At 31.3% G+C, this 22,125-nt stretch overlaps 1 protein-coding gene across 1 annotated transcript in view; it reads right to left on the bottom strand.

Annotated features, from left to right (window-relative positions):
- LOC143911498 (uncharacterized) overlaps positions 1–22,125 on the bottom strand; it is a 38,542-nt gene that overhangs the window by 4,791 nt on the left and 11,626 nt on the right. The window contains exons 4-9 of the mRNA XM_077430386.1: positions 6,515–7,822; positions 6,300–6,431; positions 5,470–6,219; positions 4,594–4,707; positions 734–3,217; positions 40–267 (exon numbers count right to left, since the gene is read on the bottom strand). Coding sequence (XP_077286512.1) covers positions 40–267; positions 734–3,217; positions 4,594–4,707; positions 5,470–6,219; positions 6,300–6,431; positions 6,515–7,822 — 5,016 coding nt within the window. The remainder of the gene's footprint in view (positions 1–39; positions 268–733; positions 3,218–4,593; positions 4,708–5,469; positions 6,220–6,299; positions 6,432–6,514; positions 7,823–22,125) is intronic.

Here is a 22,125-nt window from a genome sequence, read left to right as displayed (position 1 = left end):
TTTATTAATAAAAAATATTTATTATAATTTCACTCATACATCTGGATCAATATCCAAAGTAAGATATTGAGGAGTAGTCGATGTTGTACTAGAACTAATATGAAGATTTTCTTGTTTAGCCGCTGCAGCAATACTTGTCAATAAAATATCTTTAATAGCAGGTAATTTTGCTGTCGTTAAGAGATTAGCAACGTTTGATTCAGTTACTGGCGAACGTTCTCTGTTATTTTGTACGATATTCTCATTTGAATTTATTTTATCTGGACGCTGAAAATTTCAATCACATTTAAAATATTATCTTTATAAATTTTCACAATTTTTTAATACAAGTTACCTAATTGTTAAATAACTTTTAAATTTAAATTTCTTTTAGTATTATTAGTAATAATATATACATAATATTTCAAATATATGAATATGTAGATACACATCAGTCCTTTTTGTAGGATTTTGTCATCGAATTTTCCATCATTGCCAATAACAATAAATATATATTATATTACTGGAGCAGTTCGTAATTATTATGTCACACAACCAAATTATCATTTCAAATTCATATATGAAATGTGTATGTAAAATGTAAGTACTTTTGAAATGTGTTTTATAAACAATACAATTTAGTGTAAATTAAATTAGTAAACACCTCATGTAAAATCCACAACCACCATCACAACTACTATACTACAAGCAATCACAAATAATGCACAAAACATGCTTAAAAAGACGCTTATACCGTTATTTGATTGTTATGTACAGGAGCAGACGTCGTTGAATTACTTTGGTCGGTGATTTGGAGATTTTCTGGATTCCGATTTGTGATATTTCGAGTTATTTCATTAGTAGACACTACATTATCGTTATTAATTGGTTTTATTGAATCAGGATTGCTATACACGGGACTTTGTGGATTTCTCAAGCTTCTCGGATCAATTGGTAGAACGTCAATTCGTTGAGTCACAGTCGGCACATATGTCCCATTCGGAAATTTTCTTATTATGGTGTTATTCGGTAGCAATCCAAAGATTATGAATGGACTGGCTTCTGTTAAAATCTCCAATTGGTTATCGTTAGGATTTTTACGTACCACTGTGTTATTCGGGAGGACTCCATACACAAAATAATCCTTCTTTGGTCGATATGTGGTTGAACTTTGTGTTCCAAAAGGTGCATTAGCTATACCATTTGCAAGATTTTCTTTTGGCTGTGCATTATCTGGCCTATTACGCCAGGCTGTAGGGAAGGGTGGGATCCATTGGTAGTTGGGAGATGTTTGTAATACTTTATTAAAAGTACTTGGAGTAGTATTATTGGAATTGATCGGTTGTGAGAGTGATGATGCCACATCAGGAGAAATTGTCGTTTGTGAAACTTCAACTTTAGATGTAGAATTATTCAAAGCAACCTTAGAAGTCGATGTTAATATTTGTAAGTTGTCATTTAAAATTGAAAGAGTTGAAGCCGTTGAAGTGTCAATACTTGAATAGCCATCAATTTTTGTTTTCTCATCGAGGTTATTTGAAATGTTAGTTTCATCAAGTGCTGAATTGTTAAATTCCAACTGTTGGCCAGTGTTTGTCATTGTGTTAATGAATGTGGAGTTCGACATTTTGCCGATGTTAATATCGGTGATGTTAGTATTGTCAGTTGTTAGAAGTGGTCGGTCTAATACTACTGTACCAGAAACCATTACCTTTTGGAGGGATTCAATGTCATTATCCAATATAATCTTTTCTATATCTTGCAATAATTTTGCTTTGCGTGTTAAGCCCGGTAATTTAGCAGACGAGTTTAGGATATCATGGATTTTGGATGAAATTAGTTCAATTTCCTTTGTTAGTTGGTCAGTATATATTAAAGATGCTGGTTCAGTAGATAGTGACTGTGATTCAAGAGTTGGTGGTGTTGCTGTTAATGTTTTGATAATATTATTAATGTCACTTTGAATATCATAATTAGCAATAGAAGATTTTTCAGTGGATGAATAGTCAACAATAGTATCTGTTGTTGATAATAACGAATTAGATGTTGTGCTTGTTATTAATGTTTCTGGCGTACTTTCAATTATATTAGTGACCCCAATATTATAGGATTCATAAGTTGAAGTTTTAACAAACTCATTTTCTTCAATGTTTGTTGCAGTTTCGATTATTTCATTATCTGTATTTTCATAATAGTTCTGAAGTGAAATTTCTGAAGTGATATCATCGGTAATAACTTCAGTAGTACTAAATGTATTGGGTTCAGTTTGATGATAGTGTGGTGTGACGCTGTATATAATTTCATTAAGTGTTGGTGGAGCAGAGGTTGTGGAATACAACACTAATGTTGCAAATGGTTTTCTTTGAGAGAGTTGGTTTGAGGTATATGCTGAATTTGTGGTTGTTGAAACTTGAGCTTCAGTGAGTGTTTCTATAGTGGATGGTGAATTTGTGGTTCTAGAGGCATAAGTTTCAGTTAGTGCCTCTATAGTGGATGGCGAGTTTGTGGTTGTAGAAGTATGAGCTTCAGTTAAGGTTTCTATAGTGGATGGTGAGTTTGTGGTTGTAGAAATATGAGCTTCAGTTAATGTTTCTATAGTGGATGGTGAATTTGTGGTTGTAGAAACTTGAGTTTCAGTGGGTGTTTCTATAGTAGATTGTGCATGATAATCAAGAGTTTTTGGAGTAGGCGTGGATAGAGGCAATGGTGCATTTGTTTCTAATGGAAGAGAAGTAGTACTTGACATTTCTGATGTGCTCATAGTTGATATTGTTGTGACATCCTGGATTGTGGATGCCTGTACAAGTTTAGTAGTAGTGGTTACTTGAGACATTTGGCTCTCAGACTGTACATTTAAAGATATCTCTGAAGAGTATTCCTTTTCAGAAAAATCGTTTGTACTACTACTATATGTTTCTGTTGTACTCACTCCTATGTTATTTTTCGTTGGTATATTCAACACTAAATCGAGAGGTTTGGAAGTTGTTGTTGTTGTTGTTGTCGTTGTTGTTGTTGAAACACTAGGCACGGGTTTTCGAGTGGAAGTTAAAATTTCGGCTAAAGCATCAAATATTGAAACAGTGACGGATGGAGAGTGATTGGAAGTTTCCACGTTAATAAGTCTTGAAGCCATCATAACAGTTTCTGCAGTTTTCAAACTGTCAGATGCCGGAGTACTTCGGGGCTGACTGAAGGATATAACTTCAAAATCAGGATATATACTTTCTTCACCTATGTCCTGCAATAAGAAATGAGCTCGTGCTTTTACAAGTGATTCAGAAATAGAGTGATAATAGATATAATAGTTGAAGATATACTCAACTTTATAATTTATCATAATGAGTATGTGCTACATAATGAAAGGAAAAATTCTAACCTTAACCTCTTTCAAAGAAAGAAGAAAATAATAAGTATCATTTAAAAGGATTTTTTCAACTAATTAAACTAATAGTCTTAGTAAAAAATCATGTTGAAATGATTTCTTGGTATATAAGGTTTGAAGTATTTATAATGGTAGCAGAAAATTGTGTTGCAAATACCTATTTATAAGTTACACTATAGCGTGGCTAAGAAAATGATTAAATCTTTAATCATACATACACACAACACAAATATAATATTATAATTGTCAAACCTTAAATAAACTAAATACATGTTGTCTTTTTAGAGTTAATTTTACGTTATGAATTCCCATACTCAGTGTTTTTAACCAAACCATGTAAACATTTATGTTGATTTTAATTTTCAAATTGTGTGTATTTTGTATTGAATTGATTCTTATGGAAGGGGATTTGTAAATATTTATATTTGTCGTATTTAAAATATATTATATATAATATGCATGAATTCAGCAAATTCAGATCGTGGAATGAAAGCAGAACTGTATTTAAACTAATGAATAAAAATTAATTTTACTTATAATTAATAATGAATTAGTATGTATAATATTATAATTTATCAATGCATACTTGAATGAGAATAAATTTTATTAAAAAATTCACCATACCTATGTATATATTTGCATAATGTAGTAAAAATATGTAAGTGCTATTTTTAAAATATGTGAATACAGATGTCTTAAATTAGATTTTAAAATTAATGATAATTTTCTTTGATTGTTGTTGGATGAGTGATGGCACGAATGATTTGTTGATGAGATTTTCCCTGCAAGCGACCGTCAGCTGCTACAAACCATACTGGCTCCGTTAGAGTGTCCATGATTGGAAAGTCCGTTACGAAGAACTTCAGCCAAGCCTGTCCGAAGGGAGAATCAAAAACAAATCAATTTTGTTTAAAATTCAAAGCAAACAACTCTGCTTAACTACCTTGGGGTATGGGTAAATTTTAGTAGGATAATTTCAATTGTTAAACCCATAGATTTCGAAATGAAAATTGATTTGTTTTTTGTTCCCAGGACCAAGGAGTACATTGGTTTGATACATCCAAATTAAAGGTTACATTTTAGTATAGTGGTTATTTGGATGAACACTATCTGAATATTGGGGAGCGTTTGAAAGGTCGGCCAAATACTGACTTACGAATTTCAATTTACTATTTAAATGAATTGGATTATACACTTAAAAATAGGAGGAAAATATACATATTTAGACATACCATTGTTGAAGTGACTGACGGGACTGTTGCTTGGTAAGCTGGCGGGGCTCGTAACAGTGGAGCTTTATAACGAGAACTAAACCTATGACCTCGTTTCCCAGTATTTATAGGGGACTAAATTAGGGAATTAAAATATAACACACGTCAATTTCAATATACACTTATTAAAGCCCTTGCCTATGTTGCAATTATATTGTACATAAGATAGCAATGAGATTATGAGAAAAAAAGCTTTATGTATAGAAAGAAGAATCACATTTATACATAGAAATGATTGCAAACTCGCACACATAAACATTGAACACATGTTTTGTATATATTTACAAAATAGTCAATATTCTTACATTAACACATTTGTTTCTATACATATGCATTAATGCAATTTTATTTTTTAATCTCACCGTTCAAACTACATATGTAGATATCTTTTTGAAAGAAGATTATCCTTTTAAATAAAAAAAAATATGTGAAAATACTATGTGTAAGAATGTATGAGCATGTTTATATGTATATTAATCCATCATATTATTTTAATTAATTTCTGTAGCCATCTATGTATCATTTATATAACTTTTAAACAATGTTATGTTTAAGTGTTTTTTAACGTCATATTTACAATTTGTAATGTTTTATTAATACAATAAAAGAAAAAACGTATAGAAGTAGTAGTTTTCTTAAATTGTCAATCTTTTTTATATTTATACATATTTTACACATAGTCCTGTAACTATTTTAATTATTTGTACAAACTGTTTTTTTTTATATAGACATATGTAAAAAGACTTGTTTCGTTTTAATCGATAAAACACATAACTATGTCATACAATCTCAATACGGTTATAATTATTAATTATAATTATATAAAATCATACTTACAGAACCAGCAGGTGATGTGTTCTTACTATTGGATAATACAGTATCTTTATGTGAAATAAGCTCTTCATTTTCATTTCTGCTTAATAAATTTCCACTGTTTTCATCACTCTTTCTTTGAATTCCCTTTGGGGTGTATCTCGTGGTGAAACTTTTTAATCTTAAAGGTTTTATCGTTACTTGGTTTCTCTTGGGACTGGGAGTTGTATACTTATTTCGTGATCTAAAGGAACTTGTTCTGTTTCCAGTGTTTTTTCTATAATTGAATTTGTTTTCATTTTTTAACGCTGTTTCGAGAGATTTGAAATTATTAATACTATCATCTATTTGCACTTTTTCAGTCGTTGTTTTTAATTTGAACGTATTCCTTCTGTAAGTAGAATGTGGAACACTATTCACAGCCTCTGTCGACGTCACAATATTATCTATTGTATTGACTATTGGTTCTTTCTTTTGAGAGTTATAACGAGATGCGTTAAATATTTTCTTATACTCATACTTGGGCAATTTTTTTGTCGTTAAATCTAAAGTTGTTGTTGAAGTTCTTTCGGTCGTTTCGATCGATACTTCTGTCCATTTGTCCAAATACGATGCTGGTGTTGACTCACTATTTTTTTGGGTTCGAATTAAAGGACGTTTTGAAGGATTAATATCGTCGCTTTCGTCCAATTCGTTTTCATAACTTACATCCTCGATTGTACTTTTGCTTACTGCTACTGTTGTACTTGGTGTTGTCGATGTTTTTGATCGAAACTGAAAATCAATTTTTATATGATTAAATTTATTTTCGGTAATGAGTGTCAATAGTTTTTATAGATTTAAATTTAAATTACCCTAGCATATTTATTTGCAGGTGTATTAATTACGTTTGAGTTCTCTGAAGTATATGGATTATAAATGTTGGAAATTCTTTGCGACGCTCTTGTTGATAATGTTTCGAATGTTGTCACACGCAATGGCTTCCTCTATAAATTAATTATATATAAAACATGAATTATTTATGAGTTTATAAGAAAAAATAATTAATTATATAATAAAAATATATTACTGTGGTCTTTTCTTTTGCCTGCAGAAGAAGTTTAAAATGTTCAGGATAATTTTCATTGTCATAGTCTTCTGTTGCAGCTGCATCACCATTTCCTTTTCTTTCTGATACAGGTGCACGATAACTTCCACGTGCTTTACCTCTGGTATTTTTACTTTGATCATTAGCATTGACACTGGTAGCTTCGAGGCTGCTTTCGGTCGTAGTAGTTTTCTTTCTTGTAAATCTCACAATTGATGATGTTGGAGTCGTTCGTGTTGCTGTGTTCGTGGGCGGGGAGAAATCATTTTCGTTTTCGACATGCGTTGAACTTCTTCTATTGGAATTTTGGACATACGGTGTCTTCGTCGTCTGTGTTGTTTCCGCTTTTCTAAAATTTGATCGAGCTCTTACCGTCGGCTTTGCAGATGGAAGTGCAGTTGTAGACGTTTGAAACTTAGAAGTCTGCCTTGATCTCGAATTTTCCTTCTTTTTTTCAGGTTCAACTCTATCGTAAAGTGCTTCCGTTCGAATCGCCGGTCTTTGAGTTTGACTTGAACCTCTGTTTCTACTTCTTATGCGAGAAACTTCCGTAGTGCTGTCGATATTTGTAATCTCTGTAGTATCACTCCTACTATTAAATCTACCTCGACCCCTTGGTGAAGTTATTTCTACTGGAGTCGTATCAGTCGTTTGTCTGCTTCTACTTTGCGGCCTTGTGTTTCTATTTAGTTCACTTCTGTACTCTTCTATATTACCACTTTTCATGTCTAAATTGAATACTTCAATTTTAGATTCGTCGATGTTGTTAGTTGTATCCGACGCTGTTATTCTACCTCTTCTATTAAGAGAAGCTGCTTTTTCTGTAGTAGTACGTCGCTGTCTACCCCGTGTAAAACTTTCGCCTTTTACTCGAGTTGTAGACACTTGTCTATTTCCTCTGTTTGTTGGATGGGTGTTTTTTGTTTCTAAGTCTAAGCTATCTCTTGATGGTAAAACTCTCGGTTGACGCGTCTCTGAAAATGCTCCATTGTTTTTAACTTCCACAACAGACGTTTCTGTAGTCGGTTTTCTATTTCTTCTCACATTCCTAGCACTTTTGGGAAATACTGGATCGGCATTTGCTACGACTACATCTGCGACTACTGGTCGAGGCGCTTTCATATTACTTGAACCGTCAATTCTTCTGGAAAAGCTTTTCGGCTTATAGTTGGACTCTTTATCAATAGACATTCGTGATGCTTCCCAACTGATTGCGTCAGATTGGTCATTTTCTTCTGCTGTCGGTGGTAGTTCTGAGGAAGTACTCCGCGTACGCAGGTTTCTATTATTCTGAAAACATAATACAATTTAGTTTTCTTTTTTTGCAATTTCTAGCAGTGGGTCTTTTCATTTTTGGACAATTCATCGTGCTTATTGCACGCGAAAGAAATGTCATTACGGTAACAGTAAGTGAACTGTTAACGGCTGTTACAAATTTGTACAATCACGATTTTTATGTTGTAACAATGGTTCTAGTAACACTCGCATAATAAAACCTTGAAACTTTAAAAAACAGACAGCGTATATGAATTCAAAGAATGGAAAGCTGAAACAATAAATCAAATTTGTCTATTTTGGATAAAAATCGGTTCCATCATCACACATTATTAAGAAAATATGTCATAAAAATAATTCAAATAATTAAAATCAATATCCAATCTAATATTTCAAAAATGCAATGCCCTCAAACAGCAAAGGTTTGCACAATTTAGTTGAATAAAATACACACTCATATCGGCAGAAATAATTTGAAATAAAATGTGATTTGTGACCGCATAACCAAAACGGTATCAGATTAACTTTCATTTCAGTACTAACAACTCCTTGACCTCCTATTGCACCTGGAAAAACCATTCACGTCAAATAACCAATAAAATCAAGAGTGCATTCGCATGCATGCAACTCGCATCTGGTACACGCAACACACTACAAATAAAGTAAAAGACCCACAATTCAAATTGTACAACTTCTAAACGCTGACGATTTAAAATTTATCACTTTGCAACACCTACACGTGTAATCCAAATGCGATAAAAATTTGCGGAAAAACTAACAATTCGATTTCTTGTCACTGATAAACAGTTTCTTTTAATTGTGCACCCGCGCAAATTCCGGAAGTGGCCGTTGATAACGATACATATCGCATTATTCGCTATTATACAATTGCACATTGCACATTGTTAAGTACAATACTACATAGATGTATTACTTAATTGAAATCGCACACAGCATACATATACACGAGAATTTGAAACTTAGATTTTACCCAGTACACGTATGTCAATTTAATTCTCTCTATATGTACATACAATATACGATATACGGACTGTAAGTGAATGGTCATTTTTTTTTCTATTCGCTTACTTTTACCACACGGTTATGTGCAACTGTCTCTACGATTCGATTTGCCGATAAGCAACTCTCAGAACCAATCATTTGAACCGCCCTTCGCGTGTGCTAAAATTTAAAAAGTCGTGTGTTTCGATAATGGTGTGACGGTGATCGTTTTAAAAGAATTAAAGATATGTCCGTTGAAAGTGAACAACGACCCTAAGGCCTTGTCGGTTGTTTTAGTTGTCCTATTGTGATAGAGCCTTCGGCAATAGTGTTACCGCAATGACCAGTGACCAACATTCGTGTACGATCACTAATCACATTTCAAATGTTATCTATGTATATCCTGTTTCAGCCTTTGTCTTCGAATACGGATTGGATTAATATCACGTATCGGCATTTTCGTCAGGCCTGTTAATCCAATAAATAAAATATACATATATGTATAATTGAAAATCAGGTTATATTATATAAGCATAATCTATGTAAAATGCATTGTGCCTGAAAAAAAATATATCTTGGACCAGTGTATCTTACCAGTGATGACGATGGAGGTAAAACTTGGACATCGAATGCCAGAATGCTGCAAAAGAATTGCTGTATGCTTGGCATAATACGGATGAATAGAAAACTGAATAAGTGGGTTAGAAGCAGAGCACGTGCTTAGGGGCGCCATAAGTAAGGGGCGCTGCGGGGCACCCCCATTTTTATTTTTTTGATTATTAAATTGAAAAAAAAAATTGGCTTGCTTTGAACTTATAAAACATTTTATATAATCAACTTAATTTTTCTACTCGAAGTAACACTACTGATTGTAAAATATAATTTACGACGAATGCAGGAAGTTGACTGTCAAATATCAACGACTCACGAATAAAAACAAACTGTAATATGGAATTGTATTTTATATAAAATACCGCTAAATGTACAATATATATACATATATCAGGGTTGGATTTGCTTCACGAAATTAAATATCTTAACCAATCATATTTGAAAGAAGAAATGTCACTCTAATGTCTTCATTACCGAATTTATTAATAGTTATCCGTATTTTATTTTATTTTATTCAGTTTTATACATAAAACGTGCCTATTTTGAATATAAATTTTAAATTAAATTTTTTGTTTTTGTCTTAATATATTTTTCTTCAACATAAAATTTCAAGAACTTTCATGAAATTTATTGTTAAAAAATTTAAGGGGAGGGGGGGGCGCTGAATCCAATCTGACGAATGGAAACATGTTGGAAAGGCCTTCATTCATTAGTGAATGGTGAATGGCTGTAAATGATGATGATGCTAGATGAAATAATCAGAGCCAAATTTTGCACAAATGGTCACTGTAATTTATAACTACTACTGCATATGTATGTACAAGTGGTAAGTATGTCTTTGGGCAGCATATCTCAAAAGTGTAACAAAGAAAATTGTAAAAAATTAAATTAAAGATATACCCAAGAAAGCTCTCAACAATTTTTATTTTTAAAATAATGACGGAAACATGATAAAAATTATGATTTTCTGAAAAAAAAAAACGCTTCTAGAATACAAATGGCCGCTTTGTATGGTAGTATCTGGCAAAACTGCGACTTTGGTTTCTCGTTAAACACTTCAAATTAATCATAATCAACATGATTAAACTAGAATAGCTAATAAAGCGTTCATTTAAATAATAATGATAAAAAAATATAATAAATTGAAACTGTTCTAAAAAAAAAAGATATGAAAAAAGCGCACTTTTCCGAAATTTTTGAGGAGATAAATCAATTGGCTGGTGAACATCGCTTAAAATCAATGAAATTTTTTACTCAGCACATAAGCTAAGGTTTAGTGTACATATATGATGCTTATTATTTAATAAGACAATATATAAAAAATAAATGTACATATATAAAAATCCTAATTGAGAAATCATCAATTCCCTCTGTAAATTTTGATCATGAGTATTGGCAAAGTGCTCAATCTGCTATAGTGAGAGGGGGGCGAAAAGGTAAAAAACGATCAGAACAGTGTGGACAAATGCGACAGTGAACGAAGATGCAGTATTTTCAAACGTGTCTATTTCGATTATTTTTCACCATGATAATGGCGGACATTTCCAATTATATTGATGACCAAACCAAGCAAAATAGCAAAATTTGAAAACGATCGAATAAGAACCTTAACTTCGTCACACGACAAAATCGATTCCGAACTAAGAAGAGGTTAGTAATTAGTAAAAATGGATTTTCTGTATAAAATGAGGTTCCATAAGAAACGATCGACCTGGAGTCATAAACCAACATCTGGCCAGCAGTGGGACTCTAGTGGGACTCAAACCTGTGACCACTCTGCTCGAAAGCGTAATATGCCAACCACTAGTCCACGCCGCTAGTTTATTTTTTTATTATTACGATATTATATTTTAGTAATTTTTTAATTGTTAAAGAGCTTAGATACATAAATACAAATGATTAAGAAACATTGAAATTTATACATGTATACATATATATATATATATATATATATATATATATATATATATATATATATATATATATATATATATATATATATATATATATATATATATCATTATTTAAACGACTTTTTACTGGTCTATTTATCTACTGAAAAACAAATGACATTTTACCTTTATTATTTTTTATTTGAAAAATTATTCGTTGTTGCTTGTTTGCTTAGTTACAAATCAACTATCTAGTCTTAGAAACTTTTTTCCGGGCACAACTAGCGATTTATAAAGCTTATCATGCCGCTTAGAATATTAATGTTTGTAAGTACCTACATATAAGTTTTCTTAAACAGCAAAAACACCGTGCTAATTAGTGTCATATATTTAGGAAAACGCTTTGACTTTCTTCCGCGCGATTTCTCTCTATTGTGTTCACCGTTTGATGAACACATTATCAGGTACAGAAAATTCAAAATAAGTTCCATTTTCACTTAATGGTATCTTCACATACGCAACATCACGACATTTTGTTATTCTGATATGCGATAAAACGCATATATTCCTTGAAAACGTGAGCCCTCGAGGTGACGAGCAATTTTACTGTAATTTTGTAATAACAAGATCGTGAATCGATATTTTTATTTTACGAAATAAACGAGCCGTTGAAATAAAGTTGATAATTTAACTCTCATTCGACTGGAAGAATCTCAGCGATAATCCGAAGAATTATCGCCGTGAAAGACATCTCCAATAAGTTATTGTATATTGTTATTGTGTTCCACTAATGCAGTTCCTGTTATTGTTTCGCACTGCACTTACTACTTAAGTTGCACTCGGTTTATTTATTCGCATCAAAAGCGTGCATTTCCATCCATCAAATCTTTTCATTGTACTATTTTTTACTTCCCGTTTGCTATTTTCAAATAAGTTTTCCATTAATTATATACCAGTCCACTAATAGTCTTTAGTTATATGTAATAGTCGAACGTTGCTAATTGAAAACTATTTCATGGTTAAATTGCGGATTTTGAGACGCATGTACTTATATACCACTAATTATATACCACTAACAATTACCATGAAGCTAAGTGATATTTTTAATGAAACAACAAAACTATTCAACACACTGATGAATTACTCCCACTTTATTGATAATAAAAAGCAGAAAATTGATTTCCCGATTGCCTACAGCCAAATAATGAATATTAGATAATATTACTTACAAAATATCGTTCTTACACTTGTTTATTATCAAAGTATAATACATATATTGTCTTTTAAATTACCGTTAATTGATTTTCCCACAACGATTCCCAATTGATAATATCATGATGTTTTATAAAACAAGCACAAACCAACAAAATTAATTTTATTTCCATAATTTTATCTTTTAATCGATATATAATATGCTACCGCTCTTCTACATATATATAAATATCTTATATAAGTATATATGTACCTATATATCATTGGTATAGAACCTGAAAGTGAAGGTGCACATATAACATAAAGAGCAACAATTATGCAACTGAGTTGAATCATTATTAGATCAATCGAACATTCAAAGCTTTTAAATAATTATACCTTGTTTATTTATTTTTTAAAATAAAATGGCATTTAATATTCCACATTCTTATGTTTGATATAATAGCATATGAATAGATTTAAACTTATATTATTGTATTGCAATGCAATTTCAATATATTCCATCTTCTTCTATGTATTATATACACAGGTGCATATGCTCATTAGACCGGAGCTAAAAACGCGGATTTTGGATTGCCATCGACAGACCTAGTGGAAAACTTCCATCGTATCAAGGAAACGTTAAATAAAAATTTCATAAATTTTAAACAATGTCCTGTGCCTACAACCAATCGGTTTATTTTAAAGTTTTTTTTTTCATATACATAATACATATCTTGTTTATTAGAACTTAACGTATTTCAGTTTAATTGGGTCGATTTTGACTGATAAATGGGAATACAAATTCGCCGTTTTACCAGAAATTCCCATACAAAGCGTGCCACACTCACAACGCCCATTTGTATGGAGAAGATGCTATTTTCAGAAAATCGTCATTTTTTTCATTATCGCGTTATTATTTTGAGAATAAAAGTTGTAGAGAGCTTCCTTTGGTATATACATATGTACTTTTAATAACCAGCATGCGCTGGCTTCGATCCCGTGAGTTCACCTCCATTGAAAATAATTTATTCTGAGTAATGCTGCCAGTTAGACTTGGATATTTGTGCTCCAGGTCAATCGTTTCCTATCATAGTTTGCCAATTTTTCTGATTTCATTGTTTAAACGGTTCCTTGATTAAAAATTGGCTAAAAACCTTCCCACCTACTATTACACTACTATTTTAGTATTATTAATCTATATCTAATATATAATTTTGAAAGAGACTTTGAATGTAAATATATATGTTTCTTTGGTTGGCAATCGTAAACAAGTCAAAATATCTATGACGACGAGTCGATTTTTTTTTTTTTTCGATTAAAATAAATTTAATAAAAAAACAAATGAATATTTACTATGTAAAATAAATTTAATAAATAAAAAAATGAATATTTATATTACAAATACTGAGCGAAGCCGGGTAAAACAACTAGTATATGTATGTACATATATATAAAATCGAATGTCTGTTTGTTTGTCTGTCTCTCGAATAGGCTCCTAAACCACTGAACCGATTACGATGGAACTTTCAGGATTTGTTGTATGCATGTCCGGGAAGATTACTGTGAAAAAAAATCGCCCAAAAACGGGAACGGACACGGGAAAAACGGGAATCAGTGTCATTACAACGCTATAATTACAAATGTTTTCGCGTCGCGACAAAGGTGTTCGATGTCTGCGATTTTCCGACAAATGGGAACGGGAACGGGAACGATAACGGAAACGGGAATTGCATACGTTATTGTGGCATTGCAACGCATGCCGGGTTCATATAGTTAAATATAAATATTAAATTAAATATATTTAAAAGGTATTTGATAAATATACGACCGCGGGCGGATCGATCACACGAACGACACTTGAATTGTTTATAATTGACAACTGCATTGTTTATAATTGGCCAGGAAGGCGTATTATTCCTTTCTGGTATATATGTATAAAATAATAAAAAATAAAAAATTAAATTAAAGTATAATCAAGCCCATATGTCGAACTTTCACCCGGCCGGGAAATTTTATTTTATAATAAAAAATATTTTATAAGTTTTTTTTCGCAAAATGTCATCATAAATACCGATCGCATAATAACCTCGCGTCTCTGTCGAATGATGGTAATTAAGTCTGAGCCAGTTTCGCTCTCGTGCCCATCGACTTCGAATTATAAATACGATGAAATTTCGAAACGCACTCTCGATTTGCTCACTGGTAAAATATCGGTTAACGAAAGTGGTCGAATGCATATAAAAAAAAATAAAAACACTGTAGGTGAGTGCGGGAAATGTCTAGAGCCGCAATTTGCGAAGCCTCGCGGTCAAACAGCGCATTCAGGAAGATGAAACGAACGCTTAGAGAAGTGCAATCACTGTATTTAACGCATCTAAAGCCAATATGCCTTTCGTTTTCATTCCATTGCATGGGCAGATTTATTGGCACCGGTTTATGCATGCTTCCTGTGAAAATTTCCTCAATTCTTGAATCGACCAGCGTGACACTGAATGACTAATATTATGGTTATATGTATCTCAAGGATTATGTTTTGGACGAAGTACGCACATGACTAAATAATTCGGTTTTTATACTTGTTTTAACAGTGGTATTATCAAAAAATTTATATTTTTGTTTCGTTCCGCCTTAAAAGTTCCGCTTGATGAATTTGATTGCAAGTATTTTTTGCGCATCGGCTGTCTAATAAAATGTGTTTGAGCTAATATAACAGCAAAGCAAAAAGCTAATTGTAAGGTGACTCGCGAGAGTAGGTGCGGTGCATTCCTGAAAAGATAGTCGGATGAATGAACGTTGACAGTATTTAAAAAATATAGAAAGATGGACGAGAAACTTATAATGCGTATATGGAAACTTTACTTTTATCCGAGTTTCTTATTTAATGAGAGAAATTTCTGGTAGTTTCGCTTTATCAGTTTTTGAGGTTCAGTTTGCGTAATTCACGTAATTGAAATTTACCACTGAATTTTATACAATTTGTGGCTTTTAAGCGAAAATTTAAAGAATTCGTTACTTCCTACAAAACCAGTAAAACTGCAATCCATTCGGAATATATTACCACTGAATACCTTTATAGTGTACCTATGTATATAAATACTAATCATGAAAGTATTTCCTATGCTGTAAAGATTTTATGATGTATCAGTGAAAGTTAAACATATGTATGTATACAAAACACTTTTAGAATGTTACATTTCAAATAACCTTTATTCAAACAATGTAACAATGTAGGAACTTTTTCCCATTGGTTTTATTTTGATATGTATCTGAAGCTCCGAATGTTGATTATGATTATTTGAAAACATTTTCAACAGCTTTGATCATATTATTGAAAGTGTGTACTAGCCGTGGTGCGAGAAAACGAGAGAAAATGACATGGAAATTAAAAGCAGTGAATGTGGCTGGAATGAAGAATGATTTTTCTATATTGTGATGTTTATTAAATGGGGAAAGTTTAAATTGAGCAATAAAAATATTGGAAAATAAATTTTCTTTGAAGATCGCACAATCATTTTATGCTGTATTTTATTTAGTTGACAGTTTTTAATAGTCATATAACTAGCAGATAAGATCTGATATTGTCAGGCAATAATGTATGTATGTATGTATTTTAAAATTGGTTAACTTTTACAAAGTTATCGCACAAGGAAGAACACTTATCGATTTCCATGACCAATACGTGTGCAATAAATTGTAATATTACGATGGGATACAATTCAGTTCAAACTTGTTTACATACCGGTACTTAAACTGGAACGAAAATGAAATCTTACACTTTCAGTTGTTACATGGTTAAATACGATCAGTCGTCGTCTTTTGCGGGTAATTTTTTCCCATGCGGCAAATCGTTCATTTAATTTCCAGAACACGTATTCTTAATGTGATTGGAAAATTTCAATAGAAATAATACTCATTTTAAGTACATATGTATGTGTTTGATGTGTTCAGTATTGATTTTGTCACTATTAAACTTTTCTGATGTGGAAGATTAAACTCGGCGACATTCTGGCCGGGAAAAAAATACTCGAAGAAATCATTCGGTGGGAATGTTTTGCGTTGACGTTTGAAAAACACTGGATATTCCAATTTTTTACGATCGATACAATTCGGCCAAACCGAAAGTTTCCGCTTATCTCAACCTCGACCAGCTGCCGGGCTGACCAGAGAAAGTAAACCGAACCAGTTCCAAACTGCGAGCGAGTCATTTTCGGGGAGAATCGTAAATAAAGTGTCAAAGACCGACACCGACAATTTAAATCCCAAAAGTGGCCATTGTTCGATATCAAATCAGTACCACTTAAGCAAACGCCGCGTTCAAAGTCATAGAAAATTGTCAATGCAAATTGAAAAGTCGAAGCATAATAGGCTTTTCGGAATGTGCATAAGATTAACGAAAACTTTTCGGTATGAAAATGAGTGTACCTTTTCACTAGAGTGAGTTCTATAATGGTACACAGGTATCTAGGTGGATGAAAGTCCACGGAAGTGTACCCATCATCAATCAGGTGAGATCGGTGCGTCTTAATGGATCTACATACATATGATGATGATGATGATGTAAACTCTGCCATATTTAGGTGAAAATTTTGAGAATAAATCACGGTAGAACGCCCGCACTCACGCTGGCATAGTAAATTTGTCGCCTGCCTTTATTTGGAATTTGCTTATTTATTTTTGTTCTCGTTGAGGTTTTCATTATTCACTCATATATCCACCTCGTTAAGGTAAGAGACGAAAATTGCAATGGATCATTTTTTGAACGCACTGATTAAGCCTAACAATTGAGTCTAAGAAAATGCTTTGATAGTAGGATTAGATCTCGTGACAACCTCCAAAAAAAATGATTATATGCAGTCGTAACTTAATGTATGTAGAATGTATTTTGTATACACCTGTTATTGTGTGTAGTTTTACGTCACATTTAAGCTTTTAAGAAATGATAATAATAACTCAACCTATGTAATCAACTACAAAGTAGGTCGATTAATCCTAGAAAGTATTTTATTATATCGGGTGAAGGATCTATTTTGATTTTGTATCAGTGCAATAAATATGTACATTCACTATCTACATATGTACATATAATACCAATATGAAAGTTATTTGTAAAAATCGTATAAAAAGTCGACATTGCAATTGCCCCACATTGAATTCCACAAGACTTTTTTTCTTGCGACCAAAAATCTACATACATTTTGAACGTGTGTTAGAATTCTACTTAAGTATAGTAAACTGGAACGGATTATATAACTTACGCAATTAACATAAACGTTGCCGTGTATTTAAATAAATAAATTTCACCATTCTGGGCAAAGATATTCAAATCGATGCAAAATTTTTCGAATATATTTACATGAAATTTTATACTTCAGCATGATCCGTATAATTTGATTTACACACATCTTTCATGACAGTATAGTCCAAGAACTAGGAAGTGACAACGTCACAATATCACACTGATCAATTATAGTACAAACCTGTTAACATTTTCCAATATCAGTACACTGACCCAAGGCGACCAACCGATCACATTAATGATGTTTTGCTTTATTTTTCCTAATACGTGAATATTTTAATGAAAATACCAAAGTTATTTGGTATGATTTATTGTTTATATAGACGGTATATTAAAATTTTTTGGAATGTAAATATAACATGCACTTAACCCAATTCCTTAAGCAGAATTGAAAAAATAAACATGGTCCAAATTGGTTGTGAGTGAAAGATCTTCGTATAAAAAATATTGTAATGATTTTCTTTGTGAAATCCAGTTTGAAAACTGGTCCGCTCGGTACTTGTATTTTTCTATTAAATTTTATTTAAACTTACGAATATAAATTATATGTGTATTCAAAACAAGACCGACATGTGCAAGTCTTTTTTATGTTTAGGCAAAAACGAATCGACCAACCAATCGATTTAAGTTTAAAAATATATTAAAAACAAAACGCAAACCGACATGGCATTAAAAATGGCGGCAAATATAATATTAATGTTATATAATTGATTCATATAAAACAACTCGACCGCGTATAATTCGAACAGGCCGCATGCAAAGCCTTTGCTCGAAGCGAAAGTTGTTATGATTTTTTTAACATGACAACACTGTAGTAGCCCCTGTTCATTGCCTTCGCTGATTTCAAGGTAAATATATACATTTACCCAATGAAAATCCATTTTTGTAATTGCTGATATTTGCGTGGATATCGCTCAATAGAAACCGATTCGTGTTTATAAATAATATAGGTATATACATATGTAGAGAAGAAGAGCAGTCGAGTGTTACGCAAAGGTTGAAAAATACATAAATTATTCAATCGATCGACCTATCAAATATCAATGCTTTGCCAATCAATCATGTCGATTTTCACTTTTGCCAGATATAATCATAATCGTGCTATACTTTTTTGTTCCAAGTAACTACCTGAGAGCTTTTCGACTGCAATGATAATACAGATCGCCATATAATTCAATGATTCGTTAGATTTTAAAATAATTAAATCTGACTTTGATATATTAGATGTATGCGTTATGATTTGTTCATGATGAGTTTACATTTTTTAAATGTCAATAATGATTATCGTTCGGTTTAATTTCCCAATTAGCACACAATTTATTTTACATTCAATTTTAAAATCATTTTTGATTGCTTTAAACTTTAGCTAGGTGAGTTTTTCATTGATCTAAAAGTATTTTATAGACTTATCTACCTTATACAATGTGGATAAGTCTATAAAAAGTATTAAACTTATATGGTTTATTGTTTAAATTAGTATTTCCTTGCTTAGAAAGCGAATGATGGAAAAATGTCTAAGTAGGACTATTACATACATATGTAATAATATATGTAAGCTTAGGAATCAACAGACCAATAAACAGTCCATCTTCTTCATTTTTGAATGCTACTTTATGCTAGTATAAAATTATTGATAATCACGTGTCATTTAAAAATGATTATTTCAATACGAACACGCTCGAAACAAGAGCTTATTTTAATGCAAAAACTTATTTTCTTTTTTACAATAAATTATATTATGTGGCTACGTAATTACTGCAATTTAATATAAGAAACTTAAGCATCGAATTGACTGATATATATAATTTTCACTTTCGGCTAACACAAGTCATTTTAATCATTTTCTGCTTATAATTATTTCGATAGTAGAAATTATTATTCGTTAGAAATTTGTAATTTTAATTGTATTATTTTATTCAAAATCAAAAATAGTCGGATTTTCTGTTTTTTTAACAATTGTGAATATTTTTTTCGATCACATAAATCATTATAAGCATTTTTTCAAGTAAAAGTGTGGTAATTTAATCGTGCGAAAGTGTTGGTATCAGATTTAACCTTGCTTTGTTTTCGTACGGGAAATCAAGTTCACGGCATTTTATTTTCATTACTTTTCCTTGCACTTTTAGCAATTGTTTCATCCTATCAATTTCGTTGTAAAATTAGAAAATCAATTGTTCTTTATTACGCATTGTAAATATTCATAAATTCAAATGAAAATTTTTCGGTATGTAAAAAAATAAAGGATTGTTTCAATTAAAGTACATGGCATTAAATTAACTATTATATATTATGCAATGACTAAATAAGAAATCAACACAATGTCACAATAGAGTTACTGAATGGTAAAATATTAGTCACTAATTGTTAAAATTAAAGCACACCCAGTTGACCTCAGTCTTTGTTAACTTTCACTTGTTGATTTTGAAAATGTAACACTTAATTTAGTTATTTCAATACTTAATGTATGATACATTGGAATTTTTAATTAATGTCGTGGAATTGAGTGAGGATATCCAACGGATTCTAGTACGGGTTCATTCGTGCAAAACTAACTAGATATCTATAAAATAAAATTGCATGTACCTATGTATTTACAGGGTAATTAAATACACGGATCATATTACCTTGAAAATATATCGATTGTCGTATTTTTTAGTGTTGCGTTGTGCTTATTGTTAACTTAACGAGTGTAAAAAAAACCGTAATGGCTTACGATTTTAATTTTAAATGAACACCCTCCAAACTGGAATTCATTTGCCCTATCGTTGTCCGATGAAACATTTTGAATACATATATCGTTTTATTTGGAAGGCAAATGTCACTGACAGGCCTTGAAGCGCCATTTACATCTCAGGAAAAAATTTGGATGAAAAAACTGGATCAAAATCAGTACACGTTTGATCGCAGAATTAATAAAAGGAAAACTTTGTAATTTATTCCAAAGTGAGTGATGTGTTTCGAGAATTTATTTGTTAATACAGATCGAAAGTGAAAGAGAAATAAATTGCACAAAACCAGTTGTCTAAAATTATCTATTAAGGATGTACGTATGTATCTTTCGAAATTTCAACGCAGTCTGTGAGAATTTCGTTCTCATTTTTTATAAATAAATATATTATTATTAATTGCATTTTTGCGTGGTAAAAAAAAATCAAAATCCGATGCCAACGACTATAATATGCCAATCAGCCTGGAAAACCGCATGATTTCGTGTTTCTTTTTATTAGGATTTCGTTACACTTCGTCAATTTTGCCTCATTTATCGTTTCTGATCATTTTTTCAAACTTATTTCTAAACAAACAAAGTATTAAATACATATTTGTTCAATTTAAATTCGAATATGTAGATACTATGTACATATACATACATATTTAAAAAAAACATTTGATATAAAATTTAATATTTTAGTAAATGGCATAATATCTTGAAACACATCTTAGCTCAAATTTATCAAAACATATTTTATATGTACATACATACATATATACACATATTATAATTTTTTACAAAATATCTTCATATGTATAATATACATATGTATTATTAAGTGATATTATGTGCAATAAGTTGCACGTATTGTTGTAGAATTTGGGACTTGGACATAGAATATCATAAATTTTGATTTTAGAAAATGTGTCTCGTTTCCATTTTCTTGTATGTACATATGTACATATACATATGCATTTTCATGATTACACCAACGAATAAATTTTACGGGCTTTGTTCACAGTTCGTCATACCTACGTGCAATATAATATCAATAATATATTATTACAATGATAATAATTAAACTTAACACGTGTGACGTGAAATCGATTTTCAACTTCAAAATTGTAAATGAAAAAGATAATGTCAAGGATATTTTGAAGAATTTAAATGGAGCATTACGAACATCCAATCTCCTCATCACATCATATATCACATGTCTGTAACATTTTATAATGATAGAAGGTCGTCTAGTGATTAAACTAGTTTAAATTTTAATAACGGTACAGAATGATGAACATACATAATATTTCATCTATTTCCTGTTTTGAAAAAAATGTTTTTCAAATGTGCAATAACAATTACGAATAGAAAACATCACTGAACAAACTTCTTACTACACGAATTCCAAATTATTTTAATAACATTTACCAGAAGCATTAACAACCTAAAGCTTCACTCAGACGCGATATGAGATGTTTCAAGGAAAACTTCATTGATATATAATACTTTTGTTGAACCATTATTTTCAAAAGTGGATGACATTTCATCGAAATCTCATTCTCGATTTTAAATAATCGACATGCATATAGGTGTGACTGTCAGCGAAATAAAT

Source organism: Arctopsyche grandis, chromosome 5 (assembly GCF_051622035.1).
Source record: "Arctopsyche grandis isolate Sample6627 chromosome 5, ASM5162203v2, whole genome shotgun sequence".
Taxonomy (NCBI): Eukaryota; Metazoa; Arthropoda; class Insecta; order Trichoptera; family Hydropsychidae; genus Arctopsyche; species Arctopsyche grandis.
The sequence above is the reverse complement of the archived record's forward strand: the minus strand, read 5'-3'. Positions and strand labels throughout refer to the sequence as shown.